This window comes from Pseudomyrmex gracilis, unplaced genomic scaffold (genome assembly GCF_002006095.1).
Source record: "Pseudomyrmex gracilis isolate BER0280 unplaced genomic scaffold, ASM200609v1 scaffold_2645, whole genome shotgun sequence".
In the NCBI taxonomy this organism is placed as follows: Eukaryota; Metazoa; Arthropoda; class Insecta; order Hymenoptera; family Formicidae; genus Pseudomyrmex; species Pseudomyrmex gracilis.
In genome coordinates, this window is record NW_018023229.1 from 1 (window position 1) to 14004 (window position 14004).

The 14004-nt window shown below is 35.8% G+C and overlaps 3 protein-coding genes across 3 annotated transcripts; 1 reads left to right on the forward strand and 2 right to left on the reverse strand.

The window, feature by feature from the left end:
* Positions 1-514: 514 nt before the first annotated feature.
* LOC109862923 (probable tRNA (guanine(26)-N(2))-dimethyltransferase) lies at positions 515-4693 on the reverse strand. The gene is made up of 4 exons (XM_020443093.1): positions 4511-4693; positions 2087-4370; positions 781-1013; positions 515-555 (listed from the first exon to the last, which is right to left on the reverse strand). Exon 2 carries the CDS (start codon positions 4345-4347, stop codon positions 2755-2757), a length of 1593 nt encoding a protein of 530 aa, XP_020298682.1. The 5' UTR covers positions 4348-4370; positions 4511-4693; the 3' UTR covers positions 515-555; positions 781-1013; positions 2087-2754.
* Positions 4694-6155: 1462 nt separating this feature from the next.
* LOC109862921 (nuclear autoantigenic sperm protein) lies at positions 6156-13406 on the reverse strand. Its single transcript, XM_020443091.1, has 3 exons — positions 13080-13406; positions 7614-8258; positions 6156-7448 (listed from the first exon to the last, which is right to left on the reverse strand). The coding sequence occupies exons 2-3, from the start codon at positions 8256-8258 to the stop codon at positions 6792-6794; spliced, it is 1302 nt and encodes a 433-aa protein (XP_020298680.1). The 5' UTR covers positions 13080-13406; the 3' UTR covers positions 6156-6791.
* LOC109862922 lies at positions 8551-12731 on the forward strand. The gene is made up of 5 exons (XM_020443092.1): positions 8551-8933; positions 9555-9779; positions 10386-10493; positions 10738-10875; positions 10965-12731. The coding sequence occupies exons 1-5, from the start codon at positions 8855-8857 to the stop codon at positions 11225-11227; spliced, it is 813 nt and encodes a 270-aa protein (XP_020298681.1). The 5' UTR covers positions 8551-8854; the 3' UTR covers positions 11228-12731.
* Positions 13407-14004: the final 598 nt, after the last annotated feature.

Below are 14004 nucleotides of genomic sequence, written 5' to 3' on the forward strand. Positions count from 1 at the left end.
TTACTTGACCGTTAAATCTGAAAAAATGGCGGCCACCGGCCGTGTGCCCAGCGGACGGCACCAACAAGGGCGAACCGATGCTACTAAGTTTAGGAAAGCGGGTAGTATTAGACAGNAGTACGTACTTACTTGTAATAAGTGCGTGTAAAAGCAGTAAGAAAGGAAAATACTTGCAAAAGCGCAACTAAAAGGCTGTGAAGGACGGGATGCAGGAAGCACGATGTGTCGCATGCGCAGTCTCAGAGTCGAATCTCTCTTCAAATCATTTCAAATAAGGCATAAAACACATATACAAATAGATACGCTGCATTCCGAAATTCATTACCAGTAGGTACTGTAAATCTGTAGGACATGTGACGCGAAATATAAATTTTTAATATACTGGCAGTGAATATCAGAACGCAGTTTTGAGACGCGTACCTTGTAAGTTCCTAGACCAAGCATCGGCATTTTATGTCCATTGTAAAACGTAACCGTTGGAATTTCAGCCATTATTACGAAACGATGTTTTTTCTCAGCGAAAATAAAAAGCAAGTGTGTGACAAAGTTCTACTGCTATTAATGAATAGAAAAACAACAAATAAATTTAAACAAGTTTATTTTTATAGTCTGTTTTTAGACAACTAGCTATTTTTTTAGCTCGAGTTTTGGTTTTTAAGAAGTTCAAAGATTTAACTACTTTTGCAAATTAATAAATTATTCCACACTGGAGACGTTATCGAGCAAAGAACTTATTGGAATTTTGGAAATATTTTGAGTTAAAATTTTTTTTCTACTTACAATAGCTTTCTCTGCCTTGAGACACATCAAATTCTATTTACACACCAATGCGATATTGCACGTTGAATTCTGAGACTTGTGACTTCACACACGTAGCATTCACTACTTGTTTCAATCTATCTTACATGCTATTTATTCAATACCTCTTACGTAACGACCGCACATATTTATCGCGTCATTCACGTCTCTAATCAGTTACTGCCGAGTTTTTCATACTTCCCAATAGTCATCCTCTGGATAAAAACACACAAAAAGATATACTTTATCTTTTTAGTTAAAATTATTGACAACTCATCTAGAGGTGAAGAAATTGAGCATTAGCCTAGAAAACTGTATTTAGAAGTATGTGGGAAAACAAACATATATCTCGGTAGGTAGGTAGGTAGGTAGGTAGGTAGGTAGGTAAGTAAGTAAGTAAGTAAGTAAGTAAGTATACAGAGACAATATGATAACGTCTCACAAGTAGTGATCTTAACAATTCTGTGATCAAGTTTCGAATCGATTTTTTTTTTAGATGACGTAACAGATGATTGTATGTGTGTGATGACTTTCCATAGAATCTTCGGTGTACATGTATGTGATTTGAAAGTTATGACGTATTATTTATTTTGTTTGTCATTTAGCAGTGATTCAACTTTTGGCGGCTAATATTGATTTTCAGAACCAAAAAATGACAAGAAAATTGTGTAATAATTTTTTACGTGATTTTGTACGTGATTTCAATTATTACACAATTTTCTGGTCTTTTCCTTGTAAAACATATTTTAAAGTAATTTCAACAATCTATACTTATTGATGGCAATAATCAATATCTTATATGAGTTTTTTCTTTTGGCTGAAGAGATAGATAAATTTAGATAAGATAACGCTGAAAAATTGATATTACAAGCAAATAGTCAAGATTTTTACATGTGCAGTTTAGGATAGTAAGATATAATACAAGTAATGTATATATATTATTATATATGGTGTAAAATGTAATAATGTATATACTTTGCAATAATTTTATGCTAAAGAAGAGTTTTCAAGCATATATCAGTTTTGTTTTTAAAATTCCAAATGAAAAAGATATTTGTGGTGTCCGCGAGTCTATGTGCGTGAAAGCGGGAAACTTATTAATTCTGTTCATATATTGATAAATATGATGATCTATTAATAAATAAGATTTCGTATGAAATCATTTATAAAACGTACGTGTGTTTGCCATTACATATAATTTCATATTTTGCAATAGATCTAGAAAAACATCACGAGCAATAAACGTCGAGTTTCATAGTAAAGCGATCAATAATTTGCTATTATTTACCTTTACCGTTTTCGATATTGTAAATCAGAGACGTAAAAATTTTGTATCTCGGAAATTTGTGTATTTGATCAATAGTCGATTAGTTTATTTATTTGTGTTTGGGTTTTGCATCTCCGACGTCTTTGATCTGCAATGCCGAATGTAGTTATTGAAAACTTGTTTCAAAAGCGTGCTAAAAATAAGCTATCGTTAATCGTTGCTTTGAATTTGTATATGATCAGTAGCGTAAACGTATTCTGAGGTAATAAATAAGAAGTAGTTTTATCGTAGTTTTTTCCACCTCTCCGTGGGAAAGAAACATAAAAAACCTTAATAGAAAATATTTTAGTGAACGTTAAGCGACAAATTTATGCGCACTAAGTCTTCTGTAGAACATTTGTAAACTAGGACATTGTAAATAAAAATGGTAAAAAACCTATCTTATTGGAAATAATATGTCTATTATTTGCAACAATACAGTGATACAATGCATTACATATAATCACAAAAAACACTGTAAAAGATACACGTATATATAAATGAAAGAAAGAACATATATGTGTGTCATTGAATATTTTTTCTTCCAAAGAACAATACGATATTTCCTGTTTTGATGTATATGAGATATATACATACGATATATATATGAGATATACATACATTTAATGAAGTTTCTTGAGTTCATTGTTTTAAATTTTTAACTCTTGTACCGTTTCTTCCATAGCAGATTTCTTTTTACTAACTATATATTGATTTTTTTCTCTTTTCGAATTTGACTTCTCGTTTTCGAGATTGATCCTGGCTTTGGAACGAACGCCAGGTCCCCAGTTTGCGGTAGGATTTTGCGGAAAGCGCAAAAGATGCTTCTTTCGTGAGATCGGATTGGCAAGAGGGTGCATAGCGAAAGAAATTTCTGTGGTGGACGATGCGTTGAGTATTCGCGCGGCCGGACTATCTTCAGCCATCTTCTCTCGTTTCGCGGGATGTTCTTTCTCCCAAGCACGTACGATGTCCCATATCACATCGTTCGGCGCGTTCGTTTTGATGGACGTTCTACTCGCGTGCGAATACGACACACTGTATCCCGCGTTCAACAACGCCGACCTGAAAGTTAATATCGACGGAGAATCGCATTTAGCTACGGACATCAGACGATCCATACTGTAATATAAAGGGTCATCCAGTTCCTCGTGTATCACACTCAAGACACCCTCTATTCTTTTCGATGTGCCCAATTCCATCTTATCCAGATTACACAACAACTCCGACACAAATCTCTCATTGTGCAAAGGACCCAACCAAATCGGGCCTCCCATATGCAGCTGGTGTTGGCAATGTTTACACGATTGGTCTACTGGAGGTGCGTTTGGCAATGAGTAGCTACATTTCGAGCCATTGACAAGCTTCTTTGTTAATAATGGTTGGAAGGTGAGGCTCTCGCATCCGTTGCACTGATAAACCATTCCTAGTTTGTTGGAATTCTCTTTGCATTTTTCGGGACTTGTGAAGACCCTGACAAATACTCTTATATAAAAATCAACACTAACAGACAATAACGGTTCTATATAGCGTCCATAACGTCCCGCATACGACGCTATGCTTTGCAGTAATATTCTCAATCCCATCTCATGGCAAGCTTTTGTTCTCAAAGGAACTGCTCCGTACTTGTAGTAACAAGTTTCTGGAACATTGCCTGCTAATATAGCCATGTCAGTAGCGGTGATCAAAAGGATACCGCCATCGGATACGCACTGAACTGCTCCATCAAGATATATGGAAGGACAACCGTATGGGTCCAGATCGACTGCGTCAAAACGATTTTGTCTATGCTGATACATTAGAAGAGTAGCGTCTTCGTGATTAGGTATTACCAAACTCTCAACCCCATTGTGTAAGACATTTTGACTGATACTGTCTACTGCTTTCCGAGAGATATCATTGGCCAATATCTGTCGGACGCCCTCAACCTCCTTGGCGTATCGTATACTGCGCAAACCAGTCGCAGACAAAGCTTCCAATATAGTAATTCCCGTTAAAGTTTCTTCTTCTCTTTTTACATTTGCATTAAGTAACTTGGTAATTTTGTTCTTTTTCTTATTTTTCTGTGTTTCATTATATTCCCTGACAAATATCGTCAATGCCGCCACACTGAGATCTCTATTGAACTCTTGAACTGGATTGTAAAATACATTTTTATCAGTAACCAATATCTGCGCTTTTCCTTCACATATAATGGGAGTTTCTTCAAATTTCTGCTTTTTTGTGCATGGCTCTTGAGCCATATTACTTAGAGCGTTTGTTGACACTAAAAAAAGAGTATATACATATATGATTTAAAATTGTTTTCAATATAAATCTTGTCCACACACGCATGTATCAAAACTTTCAATAATATTTATATATATATACATTCATATTTTTATTCCTATTTATTTATACTCACACGATTTAGCTGCACAGAAATGCTCGATTATCTTGTATAATAATTCACTTGTGTTTAGTAAAAAAATGCCCTAAAATTCTACTTATTCTATTTGACACAACTCGATGTTCTAATCGCTTATATGTGCGTGCTGGTATGTACATACGTTTAACTTCGAATCCGCAAGCACTCAATCGGTAATCACGTGTCACATGTTTCCTCCGATTGATGTGCTAGTGTCGCCGATTCACGAAAGCTGTTTGAATTCGAGCGCTCTCTATAAAGCAAAGAGAAAACTAAGAGTGCGACCACATTGTAGCAAGCTTTTTTGTTTGCAAGCGCCACGGTCTACTATATGACAAAATAAAATCAAATTGTAAAATATAATAACATATCCACAGCATATCTCTAAAAGACGATTTAAAAATGTCTTATTGTCTTTTAGATATTTTTAATGTGTCTTTTTGAGTTTTCTGTCTGTTCGAATCCTATATGGTGAGTGTGAGAAAGAGAGAGAGATAAAGCGTATAACACGTATCAAAATGTATACGTGCGTATGATGAGAATTGGAAAATAAGTTAATCATAAATGAGATTAATAAAGTACCGCTACACGCATATAAAAAGTTTCAACATTTATTTATATGATTCATACATTTTACTATTAGTTTGAATTCTTATATCTATAATTCAAAACAGTGCTGCACGTATGTCCACCCACTTTTTCAACTAATAATAAACTAAAATAGATTATAAGCAGACGCAATTTTTTAAACACAAATGTTTTTCAGATCGATTATCATTATATATTTTGTATCGTTAAAATGCTTGTTGATAAAAGTAATTTAATAATAGCGTTTTCGATTGTTATATAGATAGAATTGTTCTTGGAGCGATTATTGACGTTACTTCGGTAAATCAAACACTTGGTCGATTTGCCAAATTGACGGTCATTAATCGCTTTGATTCAATATCGGTCGCTACTAAAAAAAAAAAAACGCTGTAAAAGTTTACAAAAACCAACACAATAATATAATGCAATTTCAATTAAGGAATAAATTATAGTGAGAAGTAAAAAGTTGCAGTATATTCTAATATCTCTTACTTTACTGATATATACTTATCTCTCTTATGATTTTATATAAAATTATAACCAAGTATAAATAAACTAAAATAAATACGTCATTACTTCGGAGATTTATTATGAAATTACTGTTGTACGATTTTATCTACATTTTTTTCCAGAATTATCGTGCTATCGTCACCACGTAACGATATATGGATTATTGTTTTAAAAAACTTCTGACTGCAATTTTTTCCATTTCTTATCTGCTTAAATTTTTATACCATTTTTGAACGTTATTTTAATGTTCACAATAAAATAATTTATAACAGAAATTTATTTCAATGAAAAAATCTTTTGAATATAATTCCATAATATCTCTCCTCTCCTGATATATATCTTCATACCGAACACTTTCGCAAGTTTTACCGCACACTTTTTTCCACTACTCAGCCTTACTAATCGAGCGAATCATCATTGAATAAAACAAAATATAAAAGTTTAATATATGTTTATATATAATATATGAATATATTTGCTGGAGTATAAAAATTGAAAATGAATGCAAAAACATTTTTTCACACATAAAGCTGAATAAAATAGAAAAAACATTTACACATATATATGTGCAGAAATTAAAAGTTTATTTTTATAGAAATTAAGATTTTTTTATCTCACACTAATGAATACTGAATATTATTCGGATTATTATAAGACACGGATTTGTTATTTATTAGATTTAAAGAGAAGACAAAAACTGTGTGATACGACCGCTTCTTCCGTTATTATATCGATAGTATTGAAAATCTAATGCACGTTGCATTTAACTACAGATGTAGTACTGCCATCAAATAACGGAACGTAGCCAATATAAGCTGCTATTTTCAGTCATAAAATGATATATGATATGATGAAGCAGACAAATCTTTGTGTGAAGTTTTGTTCAGTTTATAGTATCAGAAGGCAAGATTTCACGAAGATGTTAAATTATAACAAGTTGATGCAATATCTTGACAATTTCCTATTGATATCTATTAGAAGTTATCTATCGATATCTACATAGGGGAGAGGGAAGGAATGAATTTACTGATTGACAGGCTGTCATCGCTCTCGTAGAAAACACAATATTTTATGCATCAACAAATACTAATCCTCTACATTCTCGAGAAAAATATCAACATTTTCGAGTTTTATCAAAGTTTAGATTATTCTAATTATCGTCAAATCAGACATTCGCACTTCTCACGCCACATCCTTTTCCTGCATCGATTTCTTGCAAGGGGAAGCCGTACTATTACTTTCTTCGTCCTCTGCCTTTCGTTTTTTTCTCACTAGATGTGAGATATCGCTGACAGGTTTTGACGCGATACCACTTCCAGAAGCCTCATTCGCTTTCGCTTCCGCGTTGCTGGAGCATCCGTTAGCTTCTTCTTTAATCTTCTTAATCACGTCGGCTTCTTTCTTTTGATCCTTGATATCGGCGATTTTCTCCTGAATCTCCGGAAGTAGATCTTGAAGCTCCTTGATCTCGCCCTCGACCGTGTAAAACGGATCGTCCGACTGCGGCGGATCGTCTTGTAAAGTCTTCAGATACACAATTTTCGCTTCCAGCAACGCGGACGCCTGGTTGAATTGCTCGATGCTAGCGTCGAAGTTGTTTGCTATCGAGTGCGCCACTCCCATTTGATAGTGAATCTCGGCAATCGCGCGATGGTCGCGCGGAGTCATCTTCTCTAGCAAATTTAGACACGCCTTGAAGTCGGTCAGCGCGCTCTCGTGATTGCTACTCTCCATCGCTACCTGGCCCAGAAGACTATATGCTTCAGCTAATTTTTTCCAGCCCGCGGATCCACGCTTTAAAAGCACTAATTTTGCCAGTTCTAAAACTTCCCATGCGATCTATAAAAAAAAGTTTTAACGTACTCACAAACATTTATTATATAAAATTTATTATCAATTCTAACGTAATATTAAACAAGACAACAACGTAACTCAATAGTAATCAAAAAGTATAGTACACTAGACATCAAACAAATCAAGAGTGTCAATCACATATATAAATACCTGTAGATTATTTACTTCGTCTTCATCATTTTCCTTCTCAACATCCTCTTTTGTTGCTTCATCGTCTTTCTCTTTATTCAAGCCACTGCAAGATGCTTCACCATTTTGAAGATCCTTACTGCAACTAGGAATTTCTTCTTTCTGCTTATTCTTCTCTTTGATTGTTTTATCGAACTTTTCCGTCTTCTCGCTTTCCTCGTTTTTTTCAGTCTTTGTATCTTTCGAATCTCCGCTTTTCTCCTCCGTTATCGACTCTTCCTTATCATCTTTGCCATTTGACATGCAAGGAGCACTTGCTGTGCTACTGTTGGCTTCCGTACCGGTAATCTCCTCGCTTTCTTCGTCTTCCTCGTCCTCTTCGTCTTCACCCTGCTCGTCCTGACTAGCTTCCTCGGATTCACCGGGTACACCGCCTCCCAATACTCCCGCTTCTTCGCGCGCAAGTTCCAGAAGAGCTCGTCCGTAAAGTAGATAAAGTTCGCCCATTTCATCGCCGGTCTCGCCATGCTCTTGAGCAAGAAGTTCGCAAGCCTGGGCGAGAACAACTACCGCCAAGTTGTAATCGCGCACCAAGAGATGTCGTTTGCCTTGAGAAATTGCCGTCGCAGCATCTTTGATCGGCACTTCCTCCGAAACATCGGCCATCTATAAAGAACATAAAGATTTCCGTATAAAGAATTTACGAAAAGAACTTACGTTCGGACTTTTTTATCAATACAGTATATATTAACATATTATTGTTAAAAATTGCTTTTTTTTTATATTACTATAATTTTTTAATCACATCGTGTTTTGAAAATTAAATCAATTTTGTTTATAAGAGAAAAGCAAATTTTTAGAGCATCAGTATCGGTAAATAATATAAATAATATAGGTAAATATATATATATATATATAAATACAAAATATTATCAATTATAGCGCGTTTACATCAATTTTCGGTTATTATGCGGGTTTAATATCTGTCTTCATTTCTTGTTCGTATGGTCGAAATAGTTTGAAAGACGTAGAAAAAGGTAATAAAAGTGGGCATCCCCGCAGCATCCGCGGGTAGGGATGGAGAGACGCGGGTGGCTCTCTCCGCGTCGGTCGATTCGTCGTAGCGAAAGGGTGAGGGCGTCCGTGTCGAGGATACCGAGAAAACAGGAGTACGAAGAGTGCACGTTGGCCAGTAACGACGAGTCGGAAGACGCAAAGCGTCGCTTACAGGCGTCGCCCTGGGCGCCGCTGCCTGAGAACAGATGGAGCCGACTCGCGTACCCCGTGGCCCCGGTCCGCGTCTCGTCTTCCTCTTCGTCACGCTTGTGCTGACCTTTGCAGGTAAAAGAAAGACGCGTCGAAGAATAAATGTGTTATTGTGTCGCGAGAAAACGTCTCTCCATATTAAACTTTTCATAACATGTGTATCACACAGAGACCAAAAATGCGTATCTTTTAATATTAATCTTTTAAATATTAATCTCTTTTATTATTTTATAACATTTTTTCTTTTTAAAAGAACATTTACAGAAGCTTTTTAACGTAACGTACGTCAACAAAATATAGTATTTAATTAGTTTAATCCGTAATCAAGAAAGATTTCTATTTCGAGAGAATTTCATATTATGTATTCTGATGCAAGTGCGCTGTTTTTGATTCTCTAAATGCGTATTACATGAGATGTGTGTGTGTGTGTAGGTAGATTATATATATGTAAATTAAAATTAATAAGTTTTAATTGTATTTTACTAACACAGGCTTGTTTCCAAAGTTAATATCAAGTTGACACAAAAGATTTATGAGATAAAGCAGAAAATGGAAAATTTATACTCTCAAAAAAACTGTTATCTATTAGTCAAAATATTTATGTTATTGGCTGACATTTCAATGACATTATGTGTTATGTTTATTAATAGTAAAAAAATTTATTTTTACACCAATCTTCGATATTGTGTGTTTAAGCGACGGGGCTTCTATGCGGTGCGATTATGTCGGATCATTGGGAAGAAATCAGCTGGAACAGGGAAGATCTGAATCACGCAAATGTCAGCCTCGAGTGGTACTTGGACGGTCAAGTAGCAATGTTAAAGTCGTCTTCCGTCAATCGTCAAGCTAATCGTCACAGGAGTCCGTCCTTTCTAGTTCCGATGCACGGCGGAATTTGGATCATGTGTGTCTCATTGTCAGGTAGTAAAATTTGTCGATTCTATTTAATTTCCACTTAATTATTTGTTCTATTATATATTAATTTTTTCATTCAAAACATTTCTTTTTTTTTTTTCGTTTTCAAAAATAACAAAAAATTTTTATCCTTTTATTTGTGCATAAAATTGATGCTGCGCTCGTTTTTCATTTCGCTTTTAACAGAAACGTTATACCCCGACTTCATGTACAGAATTAGATCTATAAAAGGTCTATAATAGGATTGTGTTGCTCAAATTCATGAAAAAAGTCAGAATCACGGTCACGCAATTGTATAGATGCTCCGTGTTGTTCAAACTGTATAATTCGACGGTTCGATATCTCTCAGACCAGAGTCAAGGTAGCGCCTAAATATAGTCACGTGTATGTACCTACATGCAATATAGACACGTAAATTCCTTTCGATGGAATTTCAGAGAAAGCTACTTATCGAATTTCTCCACAAGATACAACAAATGTTATTGTTATTTTTTGATATTGTGCTCTTTAAATCATCGATTTAGAAAAACTACTACTATTACTTTGTAATAAGTAAGAGTTTAAAAAACAGATTAATAACAATGCATTTTTATAACATCATATTTGTTATAGAGGAAGAGATAAATCTGCTGGATCAGTTGGGTTTTCCACAGCGGAGATGTATCAATCACTTGACACCGGACGAGACGCACGAAGACACACGTGTGGCTTGGCAAAATCGTAAGTGAATATCAAGCAACACAGTTAAACCAATACACTCAATAAAACATTGAGCATGTATCATAATTATATCCAGTTTCAAATAAGAAGAATAAATTATCGTAAAAAAGATGTTTTCTAGTTTTGTCATGTTTATACTATTAAAATAAGTTTCTATTAACAAGAACCAAAAATCATGTTCAAAAATTTATTGTATAATTTATAACAAACTTTATCGGAGATTTTTTTTTTTTTACATCTTCAGGGATGCAGAATCTAAGTATTTCGTGTTCTCTGGTATGCCTGATCATTTTGGGATGTGCTGCGCTAATAGGTTTTTTTGGACTATGCAGGCACCAGATATCGGCTGTGCTTGTGACTGGAGTGATGTATCTCCTTGCGGGTAAGCTTCGTTTATGTACACGTTTATGTCACGATAAGATAACTCCCTAACAAACTGAGCTGGCAATTGATTGTTGGATTTTGTGTCAGCTACGTTTGCGTTGTTCACGCTGACGATCATTCACTTCAAGAGAGTGCAGGACCGTGGTGCGAAACCGATAGCGGATGTGCCCGAAGACGGTGTGATCGGCACGCCAGTTGTCCGCGGCGTTCTCAAAGCCAGAAGATTCGCTACCGCGTGGAGCATGGATCTGGGATGGGGTGGAGTCACTCTTTGCGCACTCGCATCGGTTGCCTGGATCCTTCTCAGCAAGATTATGCGTTTCAGCCCGATCGCCGCTATGATAGCGTAGCAGTGGGACGCCTTCGAGGTTTAAGGTCATTTCTGATAGTTTAAAACATTTCTGCGATCCTTTCAGATAAAAACACTTTGACAAACTTTCCAATTTACGTATCTAGTTTGATTCTTTTTCTTCTTTCAAACAAGCAGTTTAGAAAAAAATCTCAAATATTTTTGTTTTTTCATTAGTGTTTCAGAAAACATAATAAATTTCTCCGATGATATTTTTATATCCAGAGATCAAAGTTCCTCTCTTTCAATTTCACCTTAAAAAGGATCGCAAATATTGAACTATTGGATATGATACTACTGCAGAAAGTTGCATCCAGAAATGACCAACTCGAAGGCGAATTACGTGCCTATTTTTATATCATTTGTCTCATTTTGCAGAACTGTTTGCTATTGTGCGATTAAAGAAAAAAAAAATAGCAGTTATTTATCGAAGATATAAGACAAAGCGATTCTGACGAAGACGTACAATTTTTCATAATCTAACAATTCTAACGTTTTATCTCGACGCTTTATAGAAAACGCCAGTTTAATGATTTCAATGTGCAGTATATTGCACGCCAACAATGATAGCGAGTATTATAATACTTTGATATTTGTAGTTGCCTAATTTGTAATCAGAAACGCCTTACGATTAGAGTGATAAGCATATATTTATAAAGCATTAAGATACTAGTTGTACGTATACACACAGAGAATCAGATATATAAAGTGTGACACATTAATTTCTTTTGGAAAGAGGTGAGAATGCATGAGCAGGCTAAACTTTTCTCCTTGGAAAATTGCGATCTCTTTGTTTCAAATATTTTTTTTTTCTTCTAAGAATCTGTACTTTTTTTCAAGATATTGATTGTGTCACGCTTTAAACGCCTTAACTTGTGTAACGCGTAAAATTCTTTTGTGCGATGAGGAGGCTTGCTTGTAATAGCGACTCATAGACGAGATAACTACGCACGGTATGTGTCCTGCATGGAAGGATCGCGCAGGCTGCATTTCGTCCATTAAAACTTAAGGAAGAACTTCCGGTACTCATGTTACCGGGCGCTTTTGAAACGCCACGTTTTTATAACAACGTATTCTTAATTGCCATATTTTTTATGCAATCTTTGTTATTTGTTATATTGATGAGCACAAATAAAGAATTACAACAAATCGCTGATTGAAACCTCTATTCAAGATCCGTTATTTTAGCAAGATGCATAACTTAGTTCGTATTCGAGTTATTTGAAACTCGTAAATTAATTTGCTTAAGTACATTGACAATCTTGATAAGTTGAATAAGTACTTAATTATTCCCGCGCACGCTTATTTAATTGATATGACGTATAACCTAACCTAGCTTTCAAACTGTCGCTTTCAACAGTCCATTGTTCTTTTTATTGCAACAATCCCGATAATTTTAATCATTACTTTTACGCTTCGCAAATAAAAAAACTCGCCAGAAGTCTGGTTTAAACCGACAAAAAAGTCCATTTTCCACACAATTATCGATGTTGGCGCGCGCGCGCTGCTTTTATTCTTGTCTCTCTCTCTCTCTCTCTCTCTGTTTTTCACATATGCGTTTGCACACGCATTTTTTTATTCTTTTTCTATGTATAAAACAACTTATTTTTTTTACCTTATCCAATTAGTGCGGAAAAAAACCGAAACGGACACTCATAAAATAGCACTTAAATATCTTATATTTGTACAAACATTTGTTTTTCTTCTTTGTTTCGTTAAAAATTATTGTCATGTAAATCGAATGGGAAAAATAAACTCAACTCGTCGGAAAATAAGAGAAAAGTGGTTTGCACGTCCAAACACGATCTCGTTTGTGTCAATATAAACGTTAATCGTTTTGTTCGCGTACGTACCTTACTGACGCTGAAAAATACCGACGTTCCTCTTAAACGACGTTGTCAATTCCTCTAATCCAAGGAAAACCAGACAAAACGCACAATTTCCGTTAATGCACTTGCCGAGCAGGTAACTTGTACAACCGGCACGCGGGTAAATTTTACGAGCATTCGCGGCGCACAACCATAGACGACGAATGTTCTCAAAGACGGTTGATCCGACAACGAAAAAATAGAACTTGGCGAGGTAGGGAAAAATTAAAACGCGTCCATCTAAACATACCAAAAATCACCCAATCACGCGCGATATTAGGATATGCAACAAAGGTTTGTTCGCGTCGCATGCCCCAACATGCTCCTATTCGCTCCGTCGCACTCAGTGCGCACTAGTGCAGGCTACCGAATTTGCTGTTAGGGCGCGTTGGGGCATGCGACGCGAACAAACCTATGGTATCCTTCGTTTCAAGCTCGAATGATTGCTGGAATTCGAATGTGCATAATTTCATCTGGTAACCCTCGAAGTCTAGTAACTTTGATAAAACTATATACACGAATGCGGTCGTTATTCCGCAACTTGCGCATGCGAAAATGATATTTGCTGCGTTTAGTAAAAACAAGTTGCTTTCTAGCAATCGGACGTGATTGGCTCTTACTTTTAGAACCAACTAATCAACGTCGAGTGTCGACAAGACGACAACTCAGCAACTGTTCTACTAAACGCAGCCATTATTCGCATCAAATAACAGTTGCGACGATCAGGCGAACAATTGCAAAACGTCAAGATGTCGAGCGAAAACACGCAACATTGATTCGACTCTGAGACTGCGCATGCGACACATCGTGCTTCCTGCATCCCGTCCTTCACAGCCTTTTAGTTGCGCTTTTGCAAGTATTTTCCTTTCTTACTGCTTTTACACGCACTTATTACAAGTAAGTACGTACT